This window comes from Trichosurus vulpecula, chromosome 1, assembly GCF_011100635.1.
Source record: "Trichosurus vulpecula isolate mTriVul1 chromosome 1, mTriVul1.pri, whole genome shotgun sequence".
NCBI lineage: Eukaryota > Metazoa > Chordata > Mammalia > Diprotodontia > Phalangeridae > Trichosurus > Trichosurus vulpecula.
Genome location: NC_050573.1, coordinates 441,380,912 through 441,407,857, shown reverse-complemented (window position 1 = coordinate 441,407,857; position 26,946 = coordinate 441,380,912). Strand labels below are relative to the sequence as shown.

The following is a 26,946-nucleotide window of genomic DNA, read 5'->3' as shown; positions in this document are numbered from 1 at the left end:
TATTGACTAAGGGAGCGAGAATTGATGGTGGTGAGAGTAGGAGTAGGAAAGCTGAGGGCTAGAAGAGGGAAGAGAAAATGGGTTAGGTGCTGGTAGTGGTAGAGAGAGTGCTAGGAAGGAGCCACTGGTAAAACTCTTGAGCAATACTTTGGAGCTGGACCTTGGCAAGGGTACTTTAGAAATGGCTATGGGTTCCAAGAGAAATTCAATTCAACTGAACAAGAACTTTTTTTTTAAACCACATAAGAAATAGTTTATTGCTTTTTAATGAATCCAGAGAGTATAGCCATACTTCTCCAAATGGTGGGGTGGGGGACTAATCCAATCAGATTAGATTCTCTTATGCTAAATTTCATCAAAACTATATACCAAATCAGACTACTCCTGGAAAGACCACTGGCAAACATATGGACCCACGGACCTGTAGCACTTTTTAACAAAAATATTTATTTATTTTTAGTTTTCAACATTCATTTCCATAAGATTTTGAGTTCCAAATTTTCTCCCTGTCTCTCCCCTTCCCCCATCCCAAGACGGCATGCATTCTGATTGCCCTTCCCCCAGTCTGTACTCCCTTCTATCACCCCCCCCCCCATTATCCCCTTCCCTCCCTACCTTCTTGTAGGGCAAGATAGATTTCTACATCCCATTGCCTGTATATGTTATTTCCCAGTTGCATCAACAAGAACTTCTTAAGCGCCTTCTATATATGCCAGGTGCTAGTGATACAAAAACAAAACAACAGTCTCTGCCCTTAAGAGGCTTCCGTTCTCTGGTGGTTCCCATGTACAACATGGGTACAGAAAACAGATGTAAAATATAAAAATATAAAGGAATTTATTTCAGGAGAAGGGAGGCCAGCAGAGAATCTAATTTCTTTGGTAAAAAAAATCCTCCTGGAAGAGAAAACTCCCTTTATTAATGCAATCATTTCTTCACCACTTTGAGATTGAGTGAGTTGCCTAGAGCAGGGGAGTTAAATTCAGATGGATGTGGAGGCCACTAAACTGTACAAAAGTATCCCTGTCAGCTGCATATTGACTTAGTTTTTAAATGTAATATTATCTATGCCTTTTGTATTTTTATTTATTTTGTTAACTATTCCCTAATTTCATTTTAAAGTTTCCCTCCCACCTGACTGATATTCAATACTTCTGGCCTTGAGAGCAGAGATGTTAAGTTACTTCCCCATTGCCACACAGCCAGGATGTAAGGGATGTGACCCAGATCTTCCCGAGTCCAAGGTCACTTCTCTATTTACTATGTCGTGCTCCTCTCAATAAGAGGGTTGGACTAGAAGGCCTCTGTGGTCCATCCAGTGCCAGATCTATGATCCTCTAAATTTTCCAAGGTCACCTAGCTAGTAAGTGGAAGAACTGAGCTTTGAACCCACAGCTTCTGAGTCCGATGCCAATTCCTTGTACCACATTGCAGTAGCATATGAGTAATACAGTTAAGGGGGAATACCCACATTCTGAAGTGGCTTCTATCTCTCTGCAGCAGGATTCCCCTCTTCACTTAGCCGTTGCCAACAACCATGTCACAGTAGTGAACAACTTATTGGGGGCTAAGCACAATGTTGATGCCTTAAATCAGGTAAGCAAAGTCAGGCAGAACCCACTGGTGTTGTTTCCTTATCTTCATACAAAATCTGTGTTGGTTTGCATGTTGTTTCCAGTGAAGGTCAAGGTGTCTTGAAGGATGAGGGCCAGCTCTTCAGAAGGATGTACGCATTCTTCATCCTCCCCCTCTCCCACACACACAGCTCAAGCTTCCTCTGGCAGATGGATGGCAGCCAGTGTATTATTCAAATATTCACATTTGACACGTCCAGATATTTTGATAGAAAAACAATGGCTTAGACCTATTGCTAGAAGAGTCTCTAAATCAAGAGCCATTCCCCAAGTCTGATGCACTGTCCTTGGCAGGGGGCCCCTTTCCACAAGAAGGAAGCTTTATTTCTGTCTTGAAGTCATTAATGTGTCTTCCTTTAGCCTGAAGATAGAAAGGCCACACAAAATAGAAAAATTACATGGATTCAATTAACTAAAGAAGCAGCAAACCCTTCATAAGATCAATCTATCACTGGCTCCATCTGGAAATGCTGAGACAGAATAATAAATAATGATTTAGAGCCAAAGAACCTTAGGGCTTGGAGAAACCTTCGACGTCTTCTAGTTTAAAGCCTTCATTTTATAGATGAGCACACTGAACCCCAGAGAGATTAAGTGATCTGCTTGTCCCCATACTGTTTGGCTAGTCTGTGGGAGATCTGGGACTGAAATTAAGCTGTGAATCGCATTCCTGTGCCCTCACTGGTTGACATCTCTTTGCATCTTGACTGTCATCCAGAGTTAGTTAGCCCTTCCTCCTAGCCTTAGATCATCTGAAAACTTGATGAGTTGTTGTTGTTAAGTCATTTCAATTGTGTCCAACTCTTGGTGATGCCATTTGGGTTTTTTTTTTTTGGCAGAAGTACTGGGATAGTTTGGCATTTCTTTCTGCAGCTCATTTTACAGATGAGGAAACTGAGGCAAACAGGGTGAAGTGACTTGCCCAGGGTCACATAGGTAGTAAGGGTCTGGGGTGGGATTTGAACTCATGTAGATGAGTCTTTCTGACTCCAGGCTTAGTGCTCTGTGCCACTGTGGTGGGGTGGTGGAAGGCAGGGCATAGGAAGGGCCTGGGTTATTAAAGTCAGATCCAAGTTTGAACAAAATGAAACTCAAGCAAGGAGTTTTCCATAGTGGATCAGCCTAGGCTAGAGGGGCAGTTAGGATCAAGCCAATGAGCAAGCCTAGGGCCAGGATCAGGGTTGGGTTTCCTCTCTCTTCTCATTGCGAGATCAGAGCCTGGATAGGTCAACAGATTCTTGCACCTCCTGGCCTCTCGAAGAAAGAAATAATAGCCTTGATATCCCCTACCCCTATCCCTATATGGTCCCTAGTGTTGGAACCCAATGGTGTTTAAATATAGCTCAAAACTTTAGCCCCAAAGGAATATTTATTTAAAGAGACATTGTTGGGAGATATTTGAGGTTTCCCTCCAACTCCCTCTGCCCCGGTTGTCCTCCCACCATGGGATCCTAGAGTATCCTGGTTTGTTTTTCTAACACATTACTGACCCCACTGAAAACCAGCCTGTTTACTGTATTGTTGTAAATAATTGTGCCTTTTATATTCTGCATATTAGCTTTTTTTAAATAAAAGTAAGATGTCTTAGAAAAAAAATTAATTGATAAAAAATATTAAGCAACTGAGAGAAATGATTATGAAATAACCAATTGTTAATATTAGGGAGACACAGGATTTATCTCTTTCCGAGACCTTATTCTCTACTAGGCCAAGCCAGCATCTGAAAGACATTACTGATAATGAGATCGAATTAACTTTCTGGTCCATCTGGTTCAGACCCCACCCAGGTGGGGAAGGTACTGTGTCTACTCAGGTTTAGGTGGGGATAAGTTCTTTGATTAGATTGCTCAAGGCTAGGAGTGGTTTGGAAGTAAATGACAGGATCAAAGTCAAGTCTCCCAGCCCCTTATTAATAAATCCACCTCTCATTAGAATATTCATTCTCTCTTATTACTTGTTGACCAATCATAGTCATTCCCATCCTCAGGAACACCCACTCTCCCAAGGGTATATAAACATTGAGTGGGCTCCATGAGGGGTCTTTGGTATTCCAGAGTATCACTTTTATTAATTATACACTAGCATGATTAGTAAAACGATTAATTACCCAGAAACTATGTCCCTGGAACTTTTTATACAAATAAAGCATCAGAAAACTTCCAAGTCAACAGGTAATCAATAAGAGGTATTTGTTTCTGGTCATTCACCAAGTTCCAAGTCCATCTAAATATCTCTTAATTTAAATGAAAGTTATGTGCTCCTCAAACCACTGTAAATAGAAAATTGAGTTGGAGATTTTAAAGTTTCAGATTAGTGCTGAATTTGAATATTTGAATAGCTACTTCAGGGTTGCCGTGAAGGTCAAATGAGATATAGATGTATAATAGAACAGCTAGCGCTTCAAAGTTTGCAAAGCATTTCCCAAAAATCATTTCCTTTTATCCTCACAACAAACCTGGCTCAGTGCTATCATTATTACAATTTTATGGATAAGGAAACTCATTTGAGGCAGAGGGTAAGTGACTTGGCCAGGGTCATGTAGCTCCTAAGAGTTATCCACTGTACCACCCAGCTACCTCAAACTTTAAAATGCTAGTTTCTATTCTTTGATTCATCTAATCTGTGCATTTGTTGAATGTTGGAACAGTCACCCACATACTTTCATACCTCAGAACAGCATTAACTTGCTGTGCGAACTTGGTCAAATGACAATCTTTCTGGGCCTCGGTTCCGTAATGTACAAAATGATGAGCTTGGACTAGAATCAAGGTTGGGGAACCTTTGGGCCTTGAGGCCATGTGTGGCCTTCTAGGTCCTCGGGTGCAGCCTTTTGACTGAGTACAAGTTTTACAGAATAAATCCTTTTATTAAAGGGATTTGTTCTGTGAAGTTTGGATTTTGCACGTTGAACAAACCAACGATCTAAGTAGAAAGGGAGTCCAGCGCAAGGTAGCAGGACTCACACTTTGGTTCTAGGGCCAGTTCTGCCCCCAACAAAGTAGAAAAATATTTTGTAACGCTTAAAGTGCTTTAGAAATGTGAACTATTAGTATTGACCATGTGACTTTGGGCAAGTCACTAGAAATCAGATGCCTCATTTGGGAAAAAAAATTGGGATGGCAGTTGTCAGGACTAAATAAGTTATTACCTCTACTGCTCCTTCCAGCTTTGAAAAGCAAGGAGTCCTTTTGCCTTTACCTTCGAGGCTAAGTATTGTGACCTTCCTTGTGTCTCTCTTGAATATTGAATGGAACTTAGGACCTTTGTAGATAGGTGTATTACTCAATACTTGTATCTACTCAAATGAGCAGGTGTACATAGTGTTTTGCAGGCCTTAAAAGGCTTTATAAATGCAGTATAGGAGATAGAATTACAGTATTGAAGTCAAGAAGACCTAGGTTTGAATTTTACCTCAGACACTTACTAGAGATGTTTGACCCTGGACAAGTCACTTAACCTCATAACGGCAGCATCTTCATCTACAAAGTGGGAAGAGTAAGAGCACCAACCTCACGGAGTTGTAAGGATCAAATCAAATAAGAAAATACATTTAATATGCTTTGCAAAACTTGAGGCATAGATGTCAGCTATTATTGTTCCATAGCTAGTGGTTCAGTGGTTAGAGCACCGGGCCTAGAGTCAGGAAGATGTGAGTACAAATTTGGCCTCCTACACTTAATAGCTGTGTGACCCTGGTCATGTCACTTAACCCCGTTTGCCTCAATTTCCTCATTTGTAAAATGAGCTGAAGAAAGACATTAATGGCAAACCACGCCAGTGTCTTTGCTAGGAAAACCCCAAATGGGGCCATGAAGAATCGGACATCATTGACCAACAAAATGATTGTTGCAGAAGCAGCAAACCCCTCTGCACCTAGCAGCGGATCTTGGAAACGTGGAATTGGTGGACACCCTGTTGAAGGCAGGCTGTGATCTGAAGATTGTGGACAAGGTAACTGTCTAAATGACTGCTGCTGCTCTGGATTCAGCGTTAGCACATCTGCATATGTGTGAACACCTACCCGAAGTGAAATTTCAAACTTGAGGGGTCATTGTGAAAGCCAAATAAGTTAAGTCTGAATTGTACTTTAAAAAAGATACAATATTTTTTAAAAAAGGAGAAATACCATTTTATATTTTCCAAGTATATACAATAACTAGTATTACTTTAAACCAGTCTCCAAATGAACATTAAAGCACAAATTATTCACAACTTATTGTTAGTCCACAGGGTATAGAAGGTATTAGAAAGGTTCTTTACTCCCCGCCTCTAAGGAGGCCGAGGAATCACCTTATCCCAGTCTTGTTGAAGGTATTTGTTTGCTTAGGCACCCCGTCCCTCTCTTTAATTGTTATTTGCTTCTTTTGTTTTGACATCACCTTCAATTCTGAGTATATTTTTCTTCTCTCTTCCCCAACAACCATCTTTTGTAAAAAAGGATGAAATTTTTAACAGTCAACCACCTCTGACAGAATATGCAATGTCCCACACCCATAATTCCCCACCTCTGCAGAAGGAAGTACATTTACCCCCCACCCCCACCCCATCTACTTGGGGCCAAGTTTGATTGTTACAATTAAATAGCAATTTTTAAAAAATTTTACATTTTGTTGTTGGAAAGCCTCTTTTTCATTGGGCAAAGGTAAACTTCAACCCCACCCATTTCAGATACTATCATTTTTGCACTAGTCAGATCTGAAGGAATGTGGTTTTGTTGTCGTTTTAATTTTAATTTATTTCTTGAACTAGCCAAAAAATCCTGGCTTGGGGAGAGAGGGAAAACACATAGGCTGCTTGCAAAGGCCCAGGAAATGTAGCTCAGCCTGGCATTGAGGCTAAGAATCAAAGTCAGGTCACTCTGTGCCTGAAAGATTTCACCTGAAAGATCTCATGAGTTGGACCCACACTACCCAAAATTTCCCAACATCCCTAGGTGAAGCAGGTAATAATGGACAATACTGAGGAGGAGATTTTGGACCTTAGATGGTTTGTGTCCCCTCAGGTGATATAGTAAATAATTTGGAAACACTCCCCATCCTCCCTACTGCCTTTTCTTTAAAGTCAAGCTATATCAGGTGCAGTGAAAAGAGTGAAGATGAGCATTAAAATCCTGCCCCTCATAAAAGCTGTGTACAAGGAGCAAGTCATTGAAACTCTGAGGCTGTTTCCTCAGCTGTAAAGTGGGGCTAATAATTGAACCCATAGTACTTACCTCACAGGGCTGCCTCTGAGATCAAATGAGATCACGCATGAAAATTGCTTCACAGTTTTCCTCTTCTAGCATTCACATTTTGCCCATTCTAGGTAAGTGATGCTTCTCGGGAGCTGGCACATTGATAATGGATAGAAAAAAGAAAAAGATGCTAGAGCTATGACCTGGTATGGCTCTCCTCTCTTCCTGAAGTTTAACGGCTGGAGAGAATCACAGGCTTAATGATGATACCAGTACCACGGGTTTCAGACTCCCATTCAAGCATATACTCCTAAGGAAAATGCTCTCCTAAGAGCAAAAAAACCTCTGGCTCCCAGCATGCTGCTCTCCTAATAGACTAATTGCCATGATTGTGAATGGTGTTGAAAGCCAGCACTCAGATGGCAGAGATTAGGGGCTTGTAGAAAGGCCTCAGAGTAGCAGTACTTTGTAATCCAATTACTGTGCCCCTGATTAGAGGCTGATTGCTTTCAGCCCTAATTTTCAGGCTCATCTAAGACTCTCAATACATGGAAAATAGCCAATGCTGATGCCCGTGGGAATTGTACTTCTAGTGAGTCTCCAGATGCATTCAGGGATGATAGAGATAGGGACACAGTTTCTCAAGGCCCTCAGGACCACAGTGCTGGCAGAGTGGGGTTCTGGATTTGGACACCTCCAGCCATATATTTTAATTATCCTGATATTCCCATATCTCAGCACTTTGGCCAATTGTGCTCTGAAATGAACAGCTCCATCTTGGCACTGGCCTTTGGAACGTGCAGACAGAACAGACAGCACCTTACTTGGTAAGATAGAAGAACCAGGAAATCCCCATTAACATCCCCCCACCCCCAATAAAGAAATACAACAAAAGCAAGCAAAACTGTTTCCTTTGTGGGCTGTTCTGGTCCCCGAGATTTCCATGTTTTTCTACTAGGTTAAGAGGCAGTATTGTGCAGTGGAAATATCTCTAGACTAGGGCAACCTGACAGCTGATACCTGATAAGACAGTCACTCTTATTTTCTCCTTCTCAGTAATCCTTCTATATATCCCTTTCTCTCTGCTCACACAATCACTACCTTTGTATAGGCCCTCATCACCTGGGCTACTGCCTTCTAATTGGTCTCTCTGACCCAGATCTCTAGCTACTTCAATCCATCCTTTACTCAACTGTCTAAGTCAGGGCTGTCCAATCTTGGGTTTTTATTGAAACGATAGACAATATATTTTGATTTGCCATTTAGTGAGAGTTCTGCGTTAGCTCGGCTTCATTTGCTAAAGCATTTACGTAAATTCCTATGCTTGTAGGCTAGCAGCATAAATCATACTGCTGGCCGCATTTTGGATCACCCTGGTCTAAGTGATTCTCCTAAGTTGTAGGTCTAACCATGTCACCCCAACTTCCTTCCCCCCTCCTCAGTAAATCCAGTGGCTCCCTATTACCTCCCAGAACAAATATAAAAACCTCTATTGGCCTGAAAGCTAAATTGAAAAAGAAAAAACGCTATACCAGCATTAAGTATTTTTTGAATGTTTCATTTTTTCCAATTACAATTTTTAACATCCATTTTTAAAAATTTTGGGTTTCAAATTCTCCTTCCCCTCCTTCTTCCCTGAAAAAGTAAGCAAACTGATATGGGTTTTAAGTGTGCAATCACAGCATAAGGTATTATTAAAATGCAAATGTTGTTTCTGAGGGATAAAGTCCTATGTTAAAATCTTTGCTCACATTAGTACAGAAGATTTGTCAGACCCCAAGTAGGGTTCTAAGGGGGAAATGGATCATATGATCAAAGATTTAGAGCTAGAAGGGACCTTGGAGGCTATCAAGGTTACGTCCAACTCTCTCATCTTACAGAAGGGGAAATTGAGGCACAGAGCAGTCACATGACTTCCTTTTCAGGATGCAGAGCCACTTCCTGTGGATCTACACTGTGGTGTTGCCTCCGTGTCGCATCCAGTGAATGAGCTTAGGGATGAGGTAGTAAAAGGTTTGGAGAGGCTGGAGAGCCAGTGTAGTGGAGGACCTTGGGTATCCAAGGAGCATTCGGATTTTTTTTTTTTCCTGGGGGAAAACGGTAGAAGCTAGAGACCTCTGCAGGGGAAGAAAGGTCGTAAAGTAGGGTTGCATTGGGAGATGAGAAAGTTCACAATTTATATAAAGATCAGACCTGTCCATGCTGATCCCTTTGGCCAGCCAATGATCTGCTTGAAACAACAGAATAAGATGTCAGGAAGGGAGAACAGCAGTGACAAGGCGAGCCCTTGTCTACTCTCTATGGAAGGAGGGGCGAAGTGAGAGAAAACAGTGTGATTTTGTTTATACCCTTGAGTTGAATTTCTTAGCCACAGGGTAGATTGGAGAACTGTTTGGAAGTCCTATGACTTTTTTTTGTTTCTTTTTTTTATGAGGCAACCCAACAATTCCCTCTCCCCCATCTCGTCTCCTACTATTTCTCCTTCCCCAATGACATCCTTGTAGTGGTATGTTTAGAAAAGAATGGTGGCTATCAGCCACTGTCAGCAATGTTGTTTTTTGTTCTCAGCAAGGAAGGACTGCATTAGCTGTAGCATCCAGGAGCAACCATTCTCTCGTCGTAGATATGATCATCAAAGCAGAGAGATACTATGCCTGGAGACAGGTAAGGAAGAAGAAGGGTTTTGATTTTAACTGTGGGGCTCCCTGAGAGGGAATTTAGGGTATTTGTTTAAAAGGGATCGTGTAAAGCTGCTTTCAAATCTGGCCTCAGACACTTACTAGCTGTGTGACCTTGAGCAAGTCACTTAACTTCTCTTTGCCTTAGAGGCAGCTAGGTGGCTCAGGGGTTAGAGCACTGGGCTTAGAGTCAAGGAGACCTGAGCTCAAATCGGGCCTCAGACACTTAGTAGCTGTGTGAGCCTGGGCAAGTCACTTGACCTCTGTTTGCCTTAATCCACTGGAGCAGGAAATGGCCAACCACTCCAGTATCTCTGCCAAGAAAACCCCATAGGCAGTATTGGCATGCTGTCCAAGGGGTCATGTAGAGTCAGACAGGACTTAACAACAGCAACACAAGCTGTCTTCATGCCTAGGCTTTCCAACAGCACCTACTTAGGTGTCATTCCCTTCCAGAACTGCAAACCATGCCTGAGAGGAAAGAGGACCATTTCAACAATACCCGCCATTTCGCGTCCACCGCTACTCTCTCAGAAAGCTTTGCCAAGTTTAAGGCAACTTGTAGGTCAGCATCTACCAAAACCATAGTTCATGAGCCCCCAAAGTTCTGAATCTTTTGGTAGACCAACCACAAGATACATTAACTCAGAACATTTAATCACGCATGGTAAGATAAATGTCAAGAAAAATTCCCAATGCATACAGAGGAATAATCTCCTACAGTGTGCCACATTCTCGGTGGGGAAAGCGAACACTCATGATCAGTAAACATTCATTGAAGGGGCATAAACATAGGGGAATATATGACCACTGTGCATCTGGCTAGAGGCAACTCAAATTTCAAATGCTAGGGTGCCACCGATGACTTCTGGTGATATCCTCAAGCTGCTCTCTGCTACCATCTGCTGGCCATCTGCTATGACAGGGTTCTACACTGACCTGTCTTGGTAGCTGCTGGGATCTCAGCTCTGCAAAGCTCACAGCCGCAGGTTATTTTAGCTTTTGTGAAATGCATATCCACATCAGCCCCATTCTGCTAGCAGTCTGGAAAATCTCTAGGCATTTGTATTCCAGGGCATCTAGGTGGCCCAGTGGATAGAGCACAGGACCAGGACTCATCAAATCTGACCTCTGACACTTATTAGCTGTGTGACCCTGGGCAAATCACTTAACCCTGTTTGCCTTAATTTCCTTATCTGTAAAATGAGCTGGAGAAGGAAATGACAAACCATCTTTGCCAAGAAAACCCCACATGGAGTTGCGCACAACAATTTGTATTCCATCCAGATCACAAGGGCCTTTCTCTTGTCTCCTCTCTCACACCATTTTTCTATATAAGTTACAGAATGTTTGAACTAGAAAGAATCAACTGATCCATTCTCATTTAAGAAATAAGGAAATTGATACCCAAAAGAGGAAATGACTTGACCAAGGTCCCACAACTAATTAGTGGCTGAGCCAGGATTTTATCCAGGCTTCTCTGACTCCAAGTACCAGGGCTATGACATTGTGGCCACATGCCTTAGCCAATACCCCGACAATCCCTTCCTTAGCCCCCATATCAATGGGTAGTTTGCAATCTCAAAGTGCCCCCAGCTGCTGGGTGGTGGTGGCTCAAGGCCTGAACCTTGGGGATCTTGTCTCTTCTCTTTGTAGCAGATTTTCATCGCAGGGCCAATCATTGAGGCCCAAAACACTTCCTTTTAATGGATTCTTCAGGATGCAGCTCTGAAAATGGTGTCCTAACTTCTTTTTGTTTTAACCTTCTCAAATGGGAAGTTTCACATGGTCACTACTATGATGAGCTGTTTGAAATGATGTGTTGTCAAAAAGTCCTGACCTGAGCCTTCTCCTCTTCTCCTCTTCTTCCTCCTTTCTCTTATCTTTGCTTCCACTTTCTTTCCTACTCTCCCTTCCCCTCCACAGTTTCCCTTTGAATTTCTGTTAGATAACAAATGTATTCTGATGAAGTAGAAGGGTGGATGGTACCCTAAGCTATACCTCTGAGAAATGGGGAAGCTAGGATAGTAGCTGCATTCTCTTCTCTGTGCTATTTCTTGCTTAGCTTGGTGGGGAAAAGGAATTACTGGTTGAGAAATGAGTTTCTCTGGCCAACGCACTTCTTGGTTAAATGGAGGTTAACCAGAAAACCATTATGTTTGAAAAACTCTTTTAAAAATATGTCAGTGACCACTCTTATGCCTTAGTTAGTTATGCCTTAGTTAAGTACAGTGACCAGCCTAGAGTCAGGAAGACCTGAGTTCAAATCCCACCTCAGATGCTTACTAGCAGTGTGGCCTTGGGCAAGCCTCAGTTTCCTTATCTGTCCAATGGGGATAATATCACCTGCCTCTCAAGGTGGTTGTTAGGATCAGTTGAGATATTTGTAAAGTGCTTGACACAGAGCCTGGCACATGAGAAGTGCCACATAAATGTTAGCGATCGTAATAATTGCTATCATTATCTCTATTACTTCCCAGGATGTGAGGATCAAATGGGAAGGTAATTATAAAGAGCGTTATCTTATTATTATTACTGCTTACTTTGTGCAAAACACTGGGGAGCCAAGTAGAAGAGGGAGACAGTCCCACCTCTCAAGGAGCTCACTTCTAATGGTGCAGAAAACACACACACACACACACACACAGAAGGGTCAGCTGCAGCTCCCACGGTCCTTAGGGCACTACAGCAATCAGAAGGTAATGCCTCTTCTTTCATGTCATTCCCCCCCTCCCCTGTCGTGTCACATCTGTTTCTGAACCATTTGACAGTGCCAAGCACTCTGGTTGTAAGAACTTTCTTTTCTCTATCTTCAGTAGATATGGGTGGAGCCAGACTACATCTCCATTCCCAGAGTGATGGCTATGGGCAGCGGGCTGAAGCAAGACTGGTGGTTTGGGGGTGGGCAGTGGGGGAGGGTGCTGCCACTCCCAGGGCTCAACATAATTTATTTTTTTCTGTGAGGATTGAGGATTTTACATTCCTCAGAGTCATCACTCTGGGCACAGAGCCCATTGCTTTATGGTTACAAATGGAAGGAGGCAGCGTGGTGTCAGTGGCCAGACAGATACTTAGGTTTAGAGTCAGAAAGACTTGGATAGAAAGCCTGAATCTGACACATAGTGGCTGTGTGACCTTGGGCTAGTCACTTAACTTCTCATGTCACCCCCTGCCCCCATGTGCTCTAAGGCCATAAGCTGCAGAGCAGATGCTGATTTTGGTAGACAGAACTTTCTCACTGGAAGTTCTCTATACTAACTAAATCATTGGTCTGGTTCCCCTTCTCCCCAATCCCATCCCTCAGAAACAAGTGATCTTCATCTTAATTTTGTAAGATAGGTAAGTCAGGTACTATTCATTATCATATAATAATAAATTTTGTTATTTATCATGCATAAATTTATCATTATATATTTATATATAATATGTGATATAAAGTTGTTATTATGTGTTTATATTATATAGTATAAGTTTATTGATATATTTATGTGATATTAATTATATTTATAATCTAATATTTATACATAATATAATATATAACACAATATATAATTTAGTATATTTGTAATACATGATGTATATACATGATATAAATTTATTATTACATATTTACACATGACATAAATTTATTATTCTTATTACCTTATTTTATAGATAAGGGAACTGAGATATATATGAGCAGTTAAGCCAAATGTCTAAGATTACACAGTTAGTGAGGGGCAAACCTAAGTCTTTTGATTCTCAGACCTCTCTTTGCTTCTCATAAAATCTCCCTACACAGGATTGTAGCAGTAGAAAGTAGAGGAGTAGGCCTCAATATAGAATGACTCCTAAATATTCCCTCTGAGCCTGGAGCCCAAATCCCACATTTGAATTTATTTTGTTGTTGGTTCTCTTGCTACTAAAAGCTAGGAATGATGGAGACTTTTGGTATGAGGGGGGAGCGGTGAGGGTGGGTGGGTTCCAGTAGATCAGGATGTGACAAATGTCTCAGATCCAAGATCTACTCAGCTTCTGATTCAAATGACTCATTCTCATTTTGACTCTTTGTCCTTGAAAAGACCAATCAGTTGACTACGACTAGGTGGCATAATGGATAAAGCACTGGTCCTGGAGTCAGGGAGATTCATATTCCTGAGTTCAAATATGAATTCAAATGCTCAGATGTGTGACCCTTGGCAAGTCACTTAACCCTGTTTGCCTCACTTTCCTCATCTATAAAATGTGCTGTAGAAGGAAATAGTAAACCACTCCAGTATCTTTGGGGTCATGAAAAGTCAGACACAACTGAACAACAAACATGGTATCACGTAAGAGAAACCAAGAATAATTTATTTAAAATAGTAGGGATGGGGACATCAACAAAATCATCCACAAACATTGCTGACACCCATGGCCCCAAGCAAATGGTGGTAGCGTCCTCCCAACACTCCCTTTCCTGACCCTGCCCCACCCCCAATGATGGAAGCTTGTGAGTCTAACTGGGTCTTGCACTTGTGGCCTGGCCTTGGACTTGTAGCCTGAGGTCAATCTATGCAAGGCAGAAATGAGAGAGCGATGTGCCTATCACAGGTCAGTGCATTTGCAGAATATGGAAACTATTGTTCAACGGCTGAACATGCTCTCTTTTCTGGAGAGGTCTGGCACCATGGCTTACATAAAGATGCCTAATCAGGAATCAGTAGGACCTTGGGACTGCCTCAGCCCTGACGTATCATCATTCAATCTCAGCAGGAGAGGAGGGGAAATCTCAAGGCTCCAAACCCTCAGCAGGTCACAGTACAGCACCATTTTGGAATCCCCAGCTTTTTGTCCTTCCCAGTTTCTATTAAGTCATCATTTCAAAACTTTATCTGTCTCTCCTGAGTCCTGCTGGGTCATTAGTTGCTCTCCCCTTTATAGAAGTACAGCCAGGTTTGTGGGAAAGATGTCTTACTATTAGGGGCAGCTGGGTGGTGCAGTGAGTAGAGCAGCAGCCCTGGAGTCAGGAGGACCTGAGTTCAAATCCGGCCTCAGACACTTGACACACTAGCTGTGTGACCTTTGGCAAGTCACTTAACCCCAATTGCCCTGCCCTGCCCCCTGCAAAAAGAGATGTGTTATTATTGCTAATAATAAGAGCTTAATTTTATTAGTCTATTAGTCCATTTATAGGCAGATCAAATGAGATAACATTTGTAAGCACTTAGCATAGTGCCTGGGATATAGAAGGTGCTTAATAAATGCTTGTTCTGCACTGAGAAGTTAAGTGATCTGTGTAAGTTTATATAGCCAACATTTATCAGGAGTGGCGTTTAGACTTATGTGGCTTCAAGGCAAGTTCTTTATCCATTTTATCTACTATACCATATTTCTCCTGGATGAATGAGCTCTGCATCACAACAAAGCCTCAACATCTCAAAGTTTAATGAAAGTTTGAACAAAAGATGACATAGCTTGCCCTCATAGATTTCTGAGAAACAGATAAAAGAAATACAGAAATTCCTTTTCCTATAGCAGCCAAGTTCTGTGCTCTTGAGGATAATGAAAGTTTCCTAAAATCTGCTCATTTCCTTATTCTTTTATTTATGCCAGTTCTGCCTGGCCACTGCACTTGCTGACAACATGCTTTTTAGCATCCTGCTCCTCTTGCTGTGGAAAATGAGAAATACAGATTAGGGCTTTGGAGTCCCACTCGAGCTTTTCTAAAGGAAGTCAAAAGGACAGCAGAGCTAAGCTTCCCCAGTAGCCTTGACAGATATGACTTAGTGGTACAAAGTGCTATGTTCAGAAAATAGAACTATTCCTTTGGTACCTAGGGGTTCTCATTATGATAAAACTGTTGAATGTGCAAAGTATTTGGACAGAGTCACACTGCACTTACCTTTTTTTTTTTCCTTAACTCCTGTCTCTAAGAGGCATCTCTCTCGAGGCATTGAACTTGCGTGAGCAGCAGCGTCTTAGATGGATGGGCTTTGTGAATGAAACTTTGGGGATGAATTTCACAAGTGGTATGGTAGAAGGAGCACTAGCCCAAGAGCCAGGGGACCTGGTCCAGCTCTCCCCTCTGTTACTTAACTAGTTGTGGGATTACCTTCCAGTCTTACTTTCTTCACCTGTTAAGTGGGTATTTTAATAATATACTATCTCATAACTGTGAGGAATAGTTTTTATAAACCATAGAGTACTTTATAAATATGAGTTATTATTAGATGAAAGCCTTGGAAAGGTTTATGAAATGAGGTGACTGTTTTGGAACCTTTAGTCTTATGGGGGTAGGGATAAATAAAGCTCATAGATTTAGAGTTGGAACAGAAGGAGGGTGAATGTTCTTTTAAAACAATGCCAACCACTTTGGGATTTGACATGAGTGCTCCAGAATGCATTCTTTTGGTAGACCTACTGGGTCCAGACAGGCTGGAGTGTTCACCCTTTCCCTCTCAAGGGACCATACCTGTGGATTCACATTCATGGACCAGGCTCAGTCCTGGGAGAGCCTGGTCTCTGTAGAGAGGACACAGACTCGTTTTTTCATTGCCTCTTGCTCTTTACATCACAGTCCTGTAGCCCTGGAGAAATGATTTAAAGCTTAGGTTTGGTTCTAGGTCTAGCATCTCCCCAGATAGGGGAGTGGAAAAATACTCCACGTACAAAGTAAATCAGCTATAGGACAGCTATTCATTTCTTCCACAAGAAAGAAATGCTAAAAACACAAAAGTGTGTATTGACAAAGACAAACACGAAGCAGTAATTAGAATTATTTTTATGCTTTCCTGGGAGGTTGATACTTAAACCAGAAAGCATTTCATAGAAATGCTGAATCAGTATTTACTTCACCCTTGGTTCCCTCAGGGTCCACATCTTCTAGTAGTCAGGCCAGGGGTCGGTTCCGCCTGTTGATGGTCATCTTCTACCCCAAGAGGCACCATAGTAACTGTAGTGGCACCTCAAATACTGTAACTAGCACTGACTGAGAGACCCAGGGATTCCCAGTCTCTCAAACTCACAAGGTGGCTTCCAAGGCTGCAACTCTTCTCAGAGTCACTATTTAGTCACCTGTGCTCAGGGAAAGAAACACAGGGCAGATGATGTGGCAAAAGACCCAAAGTCCAACCTCACACTTTCCCAGCCACTCATGTGCTCTAGTTGCTATACGGGCAATTTACATTCTACACTTGTCATGGGAAGTCCCAGAGAGAGTTACATGCCACACATTCTAGAAACAGGAAGGAAAAGAGAAAGTCCCATGAAGCAGAGTTACTCTTGTTAAGTTCTGCTGATGGGTGGCCAAATAGCTAACCCTCTCTGATCCAGCTTTGATACACTTTCATCTCAAAGTGTCAGACTGTTCAGTGCTGATTCAGATCATGCATAGTCTACCAGAAGAAGCCCAGGGTCCTGTAGAGACCCTGCAGTCCCAGGGTCTGGGGTAGGAGGAATTCATCAGTTTGCCTCCATTATACTGTTTGCCCCTATTACACTTACCTTTGTCTAGATGTCCAAGGGCTGAAGACAGTAGAATCCTGAAAGAAGTGGTAAGGGAGGAAAGCAGAGTTGGAAAAGGATGCCTACCTGCGTGTGTGTTCTTTAGCCTAAAACACTATTATCAGTTGTGTTTCGGTCACACTCTGACCTCACCCCAAGTTTCTAGCTAACAAGGTTTAGGGTACAGATTATCACCTTTTCCTAGGTTAAGTTTCCAAAGATTGGCACATCTTTCTGGAGTGAGCTATAGAGTCCAAATTTTGCTAATTCAGATTTAGGTCCAGGTGGCTTGGTCATGATGGAAGAGGGACCCTGGTCCCTTGAAAATACTGTTGAGCTTTGTCCCCATCCAAGTCAAGATCTTTTCTCTCTGCTGTTTCTGGTTCCATTATTACTAACCTTTTTTTATTTTCCCCATAAAATAAATAGAGACAGATGTGTTTATCTAAATAGAGAAGACTATGTAGTAAGAGTCTAAAAACTTTGGATCTATGTCGATTCAATTCAATGAGCCCCTATCCCTATAAAAAAAATGAAACAATTTCTGCCATTATATTCTACTGGGAGGAAATGAGCCCTCAGCTATGCAAACTATATCCAAAGTAAATACAAACTAATTTGGGAGGGAGGGAAAAGTGCTAACAAGAGGGAGATGAAGAAAGTACTCTTTAGGTGACACTCGAGGTGAGTCTTGAAGGCAGCTAGAGATTCTCACAGGAGCAAGTATAGAGAGCATTCCCGCATGAGGGTTAGAGAGGGAATGACATGTAAAGGAAACAGCAACTGGCTGGTTTGGCTGAAAGGGGGAGTGATATGGAATTAATCTGGAAAGGTAAGCTGGGGTCAGATTGTGAAGGGTTTTAAGACTGTTAAACAGAGGGATTTACAGTTTAGCCTAGAGGTAATAGAGAGCCAGTGAAAGTTCTTAAGCGGGGGAGTGGCCTTGCATTATAGGAATATCAATCTAGCAATTTAGGTAGAACAGAGGGTGAACCACATTCAGCCCACAACACTCCTGAATGAGGGAACCAGGTTAAAGTGTAATTGGAGGGGCAGCCAGGAGGAGCAGGCCTGGAGTCAGGAGGATCCGAGTTCAAATCCAGCCTCAGATACTTACTAGTTATGTGAACCTGGGCAGGTCACTTAACTCCCTCTGCCTAAAAAAAAAAAAAAGTAATTGGGAAATATTTGACAAAATCATTTAAAATATAGTGAAACATAGATATTACATTTGAAAACTAAGTCAATATTCAGTCCATCGGGATCCTTATGTAAATAGGAAGACGCAGTGAAGGAAACCGATTAGGAAGTTGTTGCTATAGGAGAGAGGTGACATCCCCTGTACGTAGTCAATAATATAGAATGCAATTTATATTTAAGACTCTTTTTAAAAGAAAAACTATAGGGGCATCTAGGTGGTGCAGTGAGTAGAGCACTGGCCCTGGAGTTAAGAGGACCCAAGTTCAAATGCGACCTCGGACGCTTGACACACTTACTGGCTGTGTGACCTTGGGCAAGTCACTTAACCCCAATTACCCTGCCTTTCCCCTTCCAAAAAAAGAAAAACTATGACGCAGCCATTTATCCTAGCCTCGGAGCTGTGATATGAGACTTCTCCCAGTTTACTTGTTTGCGGGGTGCTTTGGAGGATTCTGTTGAGGGACAGAAATTGGACTTTGACTCCAGTGCACAGTGCTATAGAACTCAATCTTGTTCCACTTGTTAAAAAGCAAAGTATCAGATTCTCCCCCTCTCCATTGGCCCCTAAGCATGGTGTAGTAGAGAGAAGGGCTTGCATCTATATTCTCCCAGTTACTGGTTGGGTGCCCTTGGGGGAGGTTTTCATTAGTTTTGTTTTGTATTCTCTAAGTCCTTCCTTTTCTCATCTGTAAGAAAGGAGGTTTGGGAGAGATGATTTTCAGAATTCCCTTCCAGTCCTTTCTGTGATTCTCTCATTCCTATCCCTTCCTCCCCCTCAACCTTGACTTCGTTACTGGGGAGAAGGAAAAAGAAAAAACAAATGAGCTCTTACAAGGTCATACCTGAGAAAATCTGCCCTGGCCAGGAAAGATTTCAAGATTCCAAACATGAGAGAGACTTAAACTTGAAGAAAGAAAACAAATGAGTGTTCAGGGAATCAAAGGGAGCGGGCAGAGAGGCAGCGTGCTGAAGGTTATCTGTGCTGACATTTTCCTGGCTGACATTCTCGCTCTCCCTGTGGGCATTCTAACATCAGTCAGGTCACTCTTGGGCTGGAAGTGTGCGATCAAGGATTGCAGAATCCCCACATCTTGGGGTCAGACGGGCGGTGCTTTATGGTTTTTGTTAGAGATATTCCCTGCATTTTGGATGATGAAACTTGGCCAGAAGACAAATGGCCTTGAACGAACGATTTGGGCTGGACTTTTATCAGTTTTATCAAGGGTGGTGGGGGGGAATATTCTGATTAGGCCATAAACATAGTACATCTGAAATTGTCTGTTATCTTTATTTTCAATTTAGGAACATCAAGGAAGCAGTTATGATTCACCAATAGACCCTGCTCTGACATTCAAACAAGATCATAGTTTGGAGACGAAGCAGATCCGCTCTTGCCTCTGGAAATTGGCTTACTGTCAACTTAAAGCCCAAGAGTGGCGGAAGCTGGCTCGCTCCTGGGAATTTTCAGATGCACAGATCAAAGCTATTGAAGAGCAGTGGTCAGGTAATAACCCAGTGGAACTTACTGGAAGAAATGGGAAGCGAGGAATGATGAAACTAGAAGTTTCTGATTAATTTCTGAGGACTAGCAATTAGCAGCCACTTCTATCTTGTAAAACAAGAGCAGTGATATCAATGTTTACTGTGGTTTCTGGGAATTTTTAGCCAGTGACGCCTCCCGGAGAATCTCCTTGAAAACAATGTTTGCAAAGGGTTATTTCTTTTTTGAGTCAAGTCACAAAGGTCCAAAAAGGAATACACAGTATGAATAAATAAATATAAATAAATACACAATAAAATGAGTACCAAAAGGAACTCTAAGCTCTCAACAACTTGTTCTGTGGCTGGTTGGCCACCAGTGATTGACAAATGGCCATCACAGTAACTGCAACTAAAGAATAATAAGTATTTCTTAGGCCTGCTCTGTAGTGAATAGGATTACATATTCTGGCTTCCCTTGGTTTTGCAAAATGTTCTACAGCAGTTACTGAAAGACAGTAATTCAAAGTAATTAAAGGATTTAAACTAAATTACATTTGTCAGAATTAGAAAACATAGACTGGTTTCCATTCATTATCTTTGGTCTTATAGATGTTTGTTGTGTTACTGCAATCTGTGGCCCATTACTGCTACAGGAAAACAGCTCTGTATTTTACATAGACTGGGTTTAATCTTGGGTGCCTTTCATACAATCTTGATGGCTCACGTACCCGCCCAAGGTGCATCATTCTTGGTAACATCATAATTTCAATCAGAAAAATCAACGAATGCAAAGATAGAGAATTTTTAGCAAAAATGAAGATCTTGCATAAAAAGAAATACCAGTTAACTCTGTGTGTGTTATACAGGAAGTGAAAGCTCTTGTGAGCATGGCCATAGAATGTTGCTCATCTGGTTACATGGAATACTGATGAGACGTGAGAACCCCATGAAACACTTATATGAAGATCTGGTAAATGTGGGGTTTCCAGAACTAGCAGGTGAGCAAAGAGGTTTTTTTTTGGTTTTCTTTTTTGTTTTTAACAAATCATCATCACTACCTTCTCTTCCTTCTATACCCTGCAGGTGGGACCTCTGTGTAAATGGCAGAGGACAAGGGCAAGAATTATTATCACTGAGGCAATATACAGTGAAAAGGCCATTCATTTAGGGTTCATACCCCGCCTCAGAGGTTTACTACCTGTGTGATCTTGGGCAAGTCACTTAATCTCCCTGGGTCTCAGTTTTGTTGTCTGGTCAGACCACACGGCCTCCGAGGTCCCTTTCAGCTCGGTGATTCTATGACCTAGCTTCAAATATTAACTCTGACACTTACTGGGTGTCTTATTACGCCTCTGGGCTTCAGTTTCTTCTTCTCTAAAATGGGGATAATAGGCTATCTCAAAGGGTTATTGTGAAGAAAAGCCTTTGTAAGACTCCAGGCCATCATTATTTCTTTATTGTATCACCAGCTATATTTAGCTATGCCTTTATGAGAATTACCTTGGTGTGTGGGGTTTACGAAGCTTCTGCTGTTCTTGAGTTATTGCAGAGAGGGGTAGACAAGTTACCTTTAAAATCTCTTCCAGGTCTAAATCTAGGATCCTAGTTGTCTTTAGTCAGATAGAAGTGACATGGAGATAGAATGACACTTTGCCAGCAGAGGCCGTATTTATAAATAGTCATGTTTGGAATCTGTCTTGATAGGTATCTACACTGATAATGTCATAGATTCCCTACAGCATATACTTCATGCTTCTAAGTTGATGATGTCATACATTTCACACCAATGATGTCATAGATTCCTTGTCGTATACTCGTAATTCATTCTTCTAAGTGGACACTCCTATTTCAGTGCCTTACCGAGTAGCCTTCCTCACATAATAGGTATATTGAAGCTTATTAGTAAATTCAACGTCATTGCAGCAAGAAGTGGGGGCCATCACCACACTAAGGAAAGCCTTGCTGAATCAGGTGACCGATCCAACCTCTTGACTTGGGTGGTGCTACCAATGGTACCAGGGGATATTTTGTGAGGAAGTCTAATTGCTTCCATCCTTCATCAGAGCTATCATCTTGCCAATGGTTGTATTATCTTCAGCAGTGTTGACTGCAACCCATTCTGTGCCCCCCACCCCACCTTTCATTTTTCTGTATTTCCTGTGTATGTGCATCACAACCCTCCACATACAAAAATGAAAAATACCTTGTTTAAGAAGAAGGTCTGGAGGTGCTGGATGTAGACAGCATTCACTAACATCACTAAGACTGAAATCTTCATCACTAAGACTGAGATCTAGACTCAGACATTGACAAGCTGTGTGACCCTGGTCAAGTCATTTAATCTTGCATTCTTCTTTCCTGCATTTGTAAAATGGAATAACAATAGAAGCTATCTCACGGGGCTGTGGGCATCAAATGAGCTACCATACTAAAGCACTTTGCAAACCTTAAAGAGATATAGAAATGCTATTTATTGTGATAATGATGATGATGATGAAATGACTGGTTATCATTGTGACAGTCATTTCTCAATCAGCTCTCTCTCTCTGTGTAGCCAGGCCACTGACAAGTTAGAAGAAAAGTCAAAATCAACACCCGGTTAGAAGAAAGACTAAAGATGAAATGACATTACATACAATTTTTACAGCTTCAATCTGACCTATTCAAAGGGGTTAGGGATGTCAAAATATGGAAAGACTTTGATTCTGATAATCAATATTTCTTACAGAAGTTTAGCTGATGTAAATAAATTGCCAAAATGAAGAGACCAAAAGGGCCTAGAAATGCATAATCAGAAAAGTTGGTGGGCTGGTCATATTTTATCACAGTTTCAGAGCTACACTTGTACTCTTAGAACATTAAAAGACTTAGAGAAAAGCCTTCAGTATATCATGTAGATTTTGACAGAGCCTAACAAATAATATGTGCTTAATAAATGTTTGTTGAATTGAATTAAATACTCTGTAGGAGATCTCTCAGATAATATGGTCAAGAAACAGATGTATGGAATGAGGTGCTGATAGCTTTCAATCTGCACTGATGGGAAAGGAAGCCGCACAGATGATATCATAGATTCCCTCTAGTATGTACTTCATGGTTCTCATCTATTTCAGTGCCTTATGGAGTGGCCTTTCTCACATAACAGTGTTTTGTTTCTGTTTTGTTTTATTGTTATTATTGTTATTTTTTTACAGAGCAAGTCTTAGAGAATTGCCTGAACCACTAAAAAGTTAAATGACTTGCCCAGGGTTGCCTGGCCAATATATGTCAGAGGTGTGACTTGAACCAATGTCTTTCTGACTCCAAGGCCATCTGTCTATCCACTATACCCTCTTATCTCTCCTTATCCAATGTTTCAGTAACACTATTGTTGAAGAATTAACCTAATGTTCTGTGATATCTTACTTACTCAAGCATAGCTTTATTCTTATCTCTATAAGGGAGAAAGCATTCCACAAAGACACAAATCCCAAGGGTCTGTGCAGACTCTGTGAAGGAGCTTCTCTCTGAATTAGCACATAGGTGGAACTTTTAATAATCTTTAGAGAAAACAAAAAAATACTCACATAAGAGTAGTACAAAGTTGGGAGATTAATAATAAAGTTATATGGAGTTAAGTCATTGAGGTTCAGTGCATTTTGGGGGGAATATCCTGAGAAAAATGTAAAATATTAATGAGAGATTGATTTTGGCAAGTAAAGCATCTCCGATGGTTCTGCCTGAAGGCAGCAGGGTTTCCCGTGGGAAAACACTTTCCTTTAGTTCTTCAGGATAGCAACGTCTGCTTTACTCATAGTCCTTTGCAGTGATTCCAAGCTTCTAGAGGCAAAGCAGCAAAATGATAGACTTATAATTTATTAGGACTAGAATCCTCATTCTGCATTACAGATTAATGGGCTTTTGTGGGTGAGGCAGGAAATTACCCATAATGCTAGGTGTTTTATGAGGAAATGCACTCTTTGTGTGTGGCAAGGAGGGAATGCAGAAGCATGAGGCTCACATCATCCTTCTGCTTCTGCCAAAGCTCAAGGAAAACAATGACATGTTGGAGGAAGCCTTCTCCCCTCCCTTGTTGCCTGCTCATCTGTGTAAGATTAGCTATAAGATGGGAGTTCATAGGAGGGTGCCAGATGTTTAACCACCTTCTCACCTGATAAACTTTTATATTTAATCTGCATTATTATCTTCAATCAAGAAATCAACAAAACAATAAATCAAGCCTTGATTTTTCTCTTTGCTGATTACCCAGGTGTAAGTGCTCAAACCAAAAATTTAAGAATTGGTTCTCCTAGAACAGGCCTGCACGACATTCGGGCCAGTGTGCTGCTTATGGCCTGCAGGCTGCTTAGGGCCTGTGGGTTGCTTGCTGCCTGTGAAAGGATTTCAGGCAGCCCTCGAAAAATGTAGAGGATGTAAAACAGGCCTGCACAACATACCACCCTTGGGACGCTTTGGTAGGCCACAAGCACCCTTCGTGCTGTATGTCGTGCAGGCCTGTCCTAGAACATTGTACACAGTAATAGTGACATTGTGTGATGACCAACTTTGATAGACTCAGATCTCCTCAAAAATGCAAGGATCTAAGACAATTCCAAAAGACTTAAGATGGAAAATACTATCCATATACAGAGAAAGAACTAAGGAGTCTGAATGCAGATCGAAGCATACTATTTTTTCTCTCTTGTTTTTTGTTTTTTCTTTCTCTTGGTTTTCCTTTTGGTTCTAATTCTTCTTTACAACATGACTACTGTGGAAATATGTCTACTAGGATTGTACATGCACAGCGTATATCAGATGGCATGCTGTCTTGGGGAGGGGGAGAAAGTTTTTTTTCAGATTTATTTATTTTAGTTTTCAACATTCATTTCCACAAGATTTCGAGTTACAAATTTTCTCCCTATCTCTACCCTCCCCCCATCCCAAGATGGCATGTATTCTGATTGCCCCTTTCCCCAGTCTGCTCTCCCTTCTATCACCCCGCTCCCTTCCCCAATCCCCTTTCCCCTTACTTTCTTGTAGGGCCAGATCAATTTCTATACCCCATTGCCTGTATATCTTATTTCCCAGTTACATGTAAAAACAATTTTTAACATTTGTTTTTAGAACTTTGACTTCCAAATTCTCTGAGGGGGAGAAAATTTGTAACTTAAAACCTTATAAAAGTGAATGTTAAAAATTAAAAATAAACAAATAAATAAATACCTTGGTAAGTTAAAAAAAATCGGTTCTCCTAGCAGCTTTGAGCTGGCTCAAGCACACATCTGGATATTCATAAATTGGGAGCAGTCAATATTTTTTCTCTTAGTTGTAACCTCATAGTTATTCCTAGAGCAACAGTTGATAAACCCAAGTTAAATAAAATCAAATGGCAGTAGGGCTTGTTTGTAGGTAACATCCTAAATAACTCTAATGGCTGATTTATTTTTGGATATAACAGGGTAATAATAGCTAAGATTTACCCAGTGCTTCAAGGTTTACAAAACACTTTGTACTCATTATCTCATGTGATTCTCACAACAACACTGTGATTTAAGTCCTATCATTATCCTCATTTTGCAGTTACAGAAACTGAGGCTGAAAGAGACTGAGGGTCTTGTCCAGGGTCACACAGCTAGTAAGTGTCTGAGAAAGGATAGGAACTTCAGTCTTCCTGAACACAAATCCAATACTGTATCCACCATCCTATCCAATCCAATAGACATTTATTAAGTGCCTACTATGTGCCAGGCACTGTGCTAAGCATAGGGAATGTAATTAACAAAAAGAAAGACAGTCTTTGCTGTCAAGAATTTTCTAGTCTAATCCACTGTACCACACTGCCTCAATCTTGCTTTTCCCATCAGTCATTCTAGCCAACATTGGGGAGGGTTGGTTAGGTACTCGAGTCCTGAATTTGATGAAGTTATTACAGAGTTTTCTTTGTGAATCCTATGACGATTTGGAGTTATTGTGCATCAAAAAATATCATATGGTAAAGTTTTAAGAACGGTCTTTGAATTTGCCTCTCATAGGATCAGAGACGCCCTTACAGAAGTGATGATAATCCAAAGCTAAGCAGGAACAGTGTTCTGGCCCAGACCTGATTTAGGCTGGTCCAGGGATTCTGGTTTGGGATTAGAACAAAAAGAGAATTTGCAGACCTTCTAACATTTAACAAAAAGAGGTTTACTTAACCACAGCATGGGAGTACATGGAGCAAAGACATCACATCAATTTAGGTCAGTGCAACTCCCCTGCCCACATATTTGCCACAGTGGAGAATTTGGGCAACAGTGTGCATCAAGCCCAAGGAGTACCTGATTCTTCTTGTGCTGGGTTTTTTTTTAAACTAGATACCTGGAAGAGAAGTAAACTACCTTAGTTCCCTTGACCAGTTAAGTCTCGAAGCTAGTGTCACTATCTTTTAGGGAAAAACCAGCCTAGCATATGTGGAAGCAACCTTAGTTGAAATTAGTAGAAATTATACTTGTCAGAATCAGAATGGTTAAATCTCAATGAATCCAAGCCTCCCCCCACCCAAAGTTTTATTTTGTACCAAACTGATGAATCTTTGCTATTTCTGACAGTTTTTCTTTCACGTGAGCAGACCAATAGAAAAAAATTTAACTTTTGTAAAAATATTGATGTTTACAATGACTCTTCAATAAAATATATGATTTTTCAATGTATTTTTTAACAAATATTTCAGCAACTTATCTCTAATCAAAGTATTTTCTTTTCAGAGAAGAACCGACAACTACAAAGCAGTACAGATACAAATGCTAAGAAATGTTCAGTTTCATAGCCTCTTGGAGAGAAATGATGTATACATACCCTTTAACCCAGTGATAAAATTTCTAGGCCCACATGAGGAGATCAAAGAAAGAAAAAGACCAGGATATACGAAAGTATTTATAGCAGGTCTTTTTGTAGTGGCAAGGAAATGGAAACTAAGGGGAGGGGTACTCATCAATTGGGAAATGGCTGAACAAATTATGCTATATGAATGTAAGGGAATATTATTGTGATGTAAGAAATGATGGGAGAGGTAGTTTCAGACAAACCCGGGAAGACTTTTATGAATTGACGTGGAATAAAAAGAGCAGAACCACGAGAACAATTGATAGAAGATGAGAACAACATTGCAATGAAAAAAAACTTTGAAAGACTGATCAATGCGATGGTCAACCATGATTCCAAAGAAATGATGATGAAGTTTGCTGATAGAGAGATGATGAACTCAAGGTACAGAATTACATACATTTTCAGGTATGGTTAATGAAGCAATCTATTTAGCTTGAATATGTATATTTTATTTTTCTTTGTTTCTATTTGG

General features: G+C 41.1%; 1 protein-coding gene across 1 annotated transcript in view; it reads left to right on the top strand.

Annotated features, from left to right (window-relative positions):
- The window catches only part of ANKDD1B (ankyrin repeat and death domain containing 1B), a 70,985-nt gene extending 44,474 nt beyond the window's left edge, over positions 1 to 26,511 (top strand). Inside the window, exons 10-15 of the mRNA XM_036742293.1 lie at positions 1,501 to 1,596; positions 5,487 to 5,585; positions 9,376 to 9,471; positions 19,452 to 19,653; positions 20,498 to 20,629; positions 26,354 to 26,511. Coding sequence (XP_036598188.1) covers positions 1,501 to 1,596; positions 5,487 to 5,585; positions 9,376 to 9,471; positions 19,452 to 19,653; positions 20,498 to 20,629; positions 26,354 to 26,415 — 687 coding nt within the window. The 3' untranslated portion in view covers positions 26,416 to 26,511. The remainder of the gene's footprint in view (positions 1 to 1,500; positions 1,597 to 5,486; positions 5,586 to 9,375; positions 9,472 to 19,451; positions 19,654 to 20,497; positions 20,630 to 26,353) is intronic.
- The last annotated feature ends 435 nt before the right edge of the window (positions 26,512 to 26,946 follow it).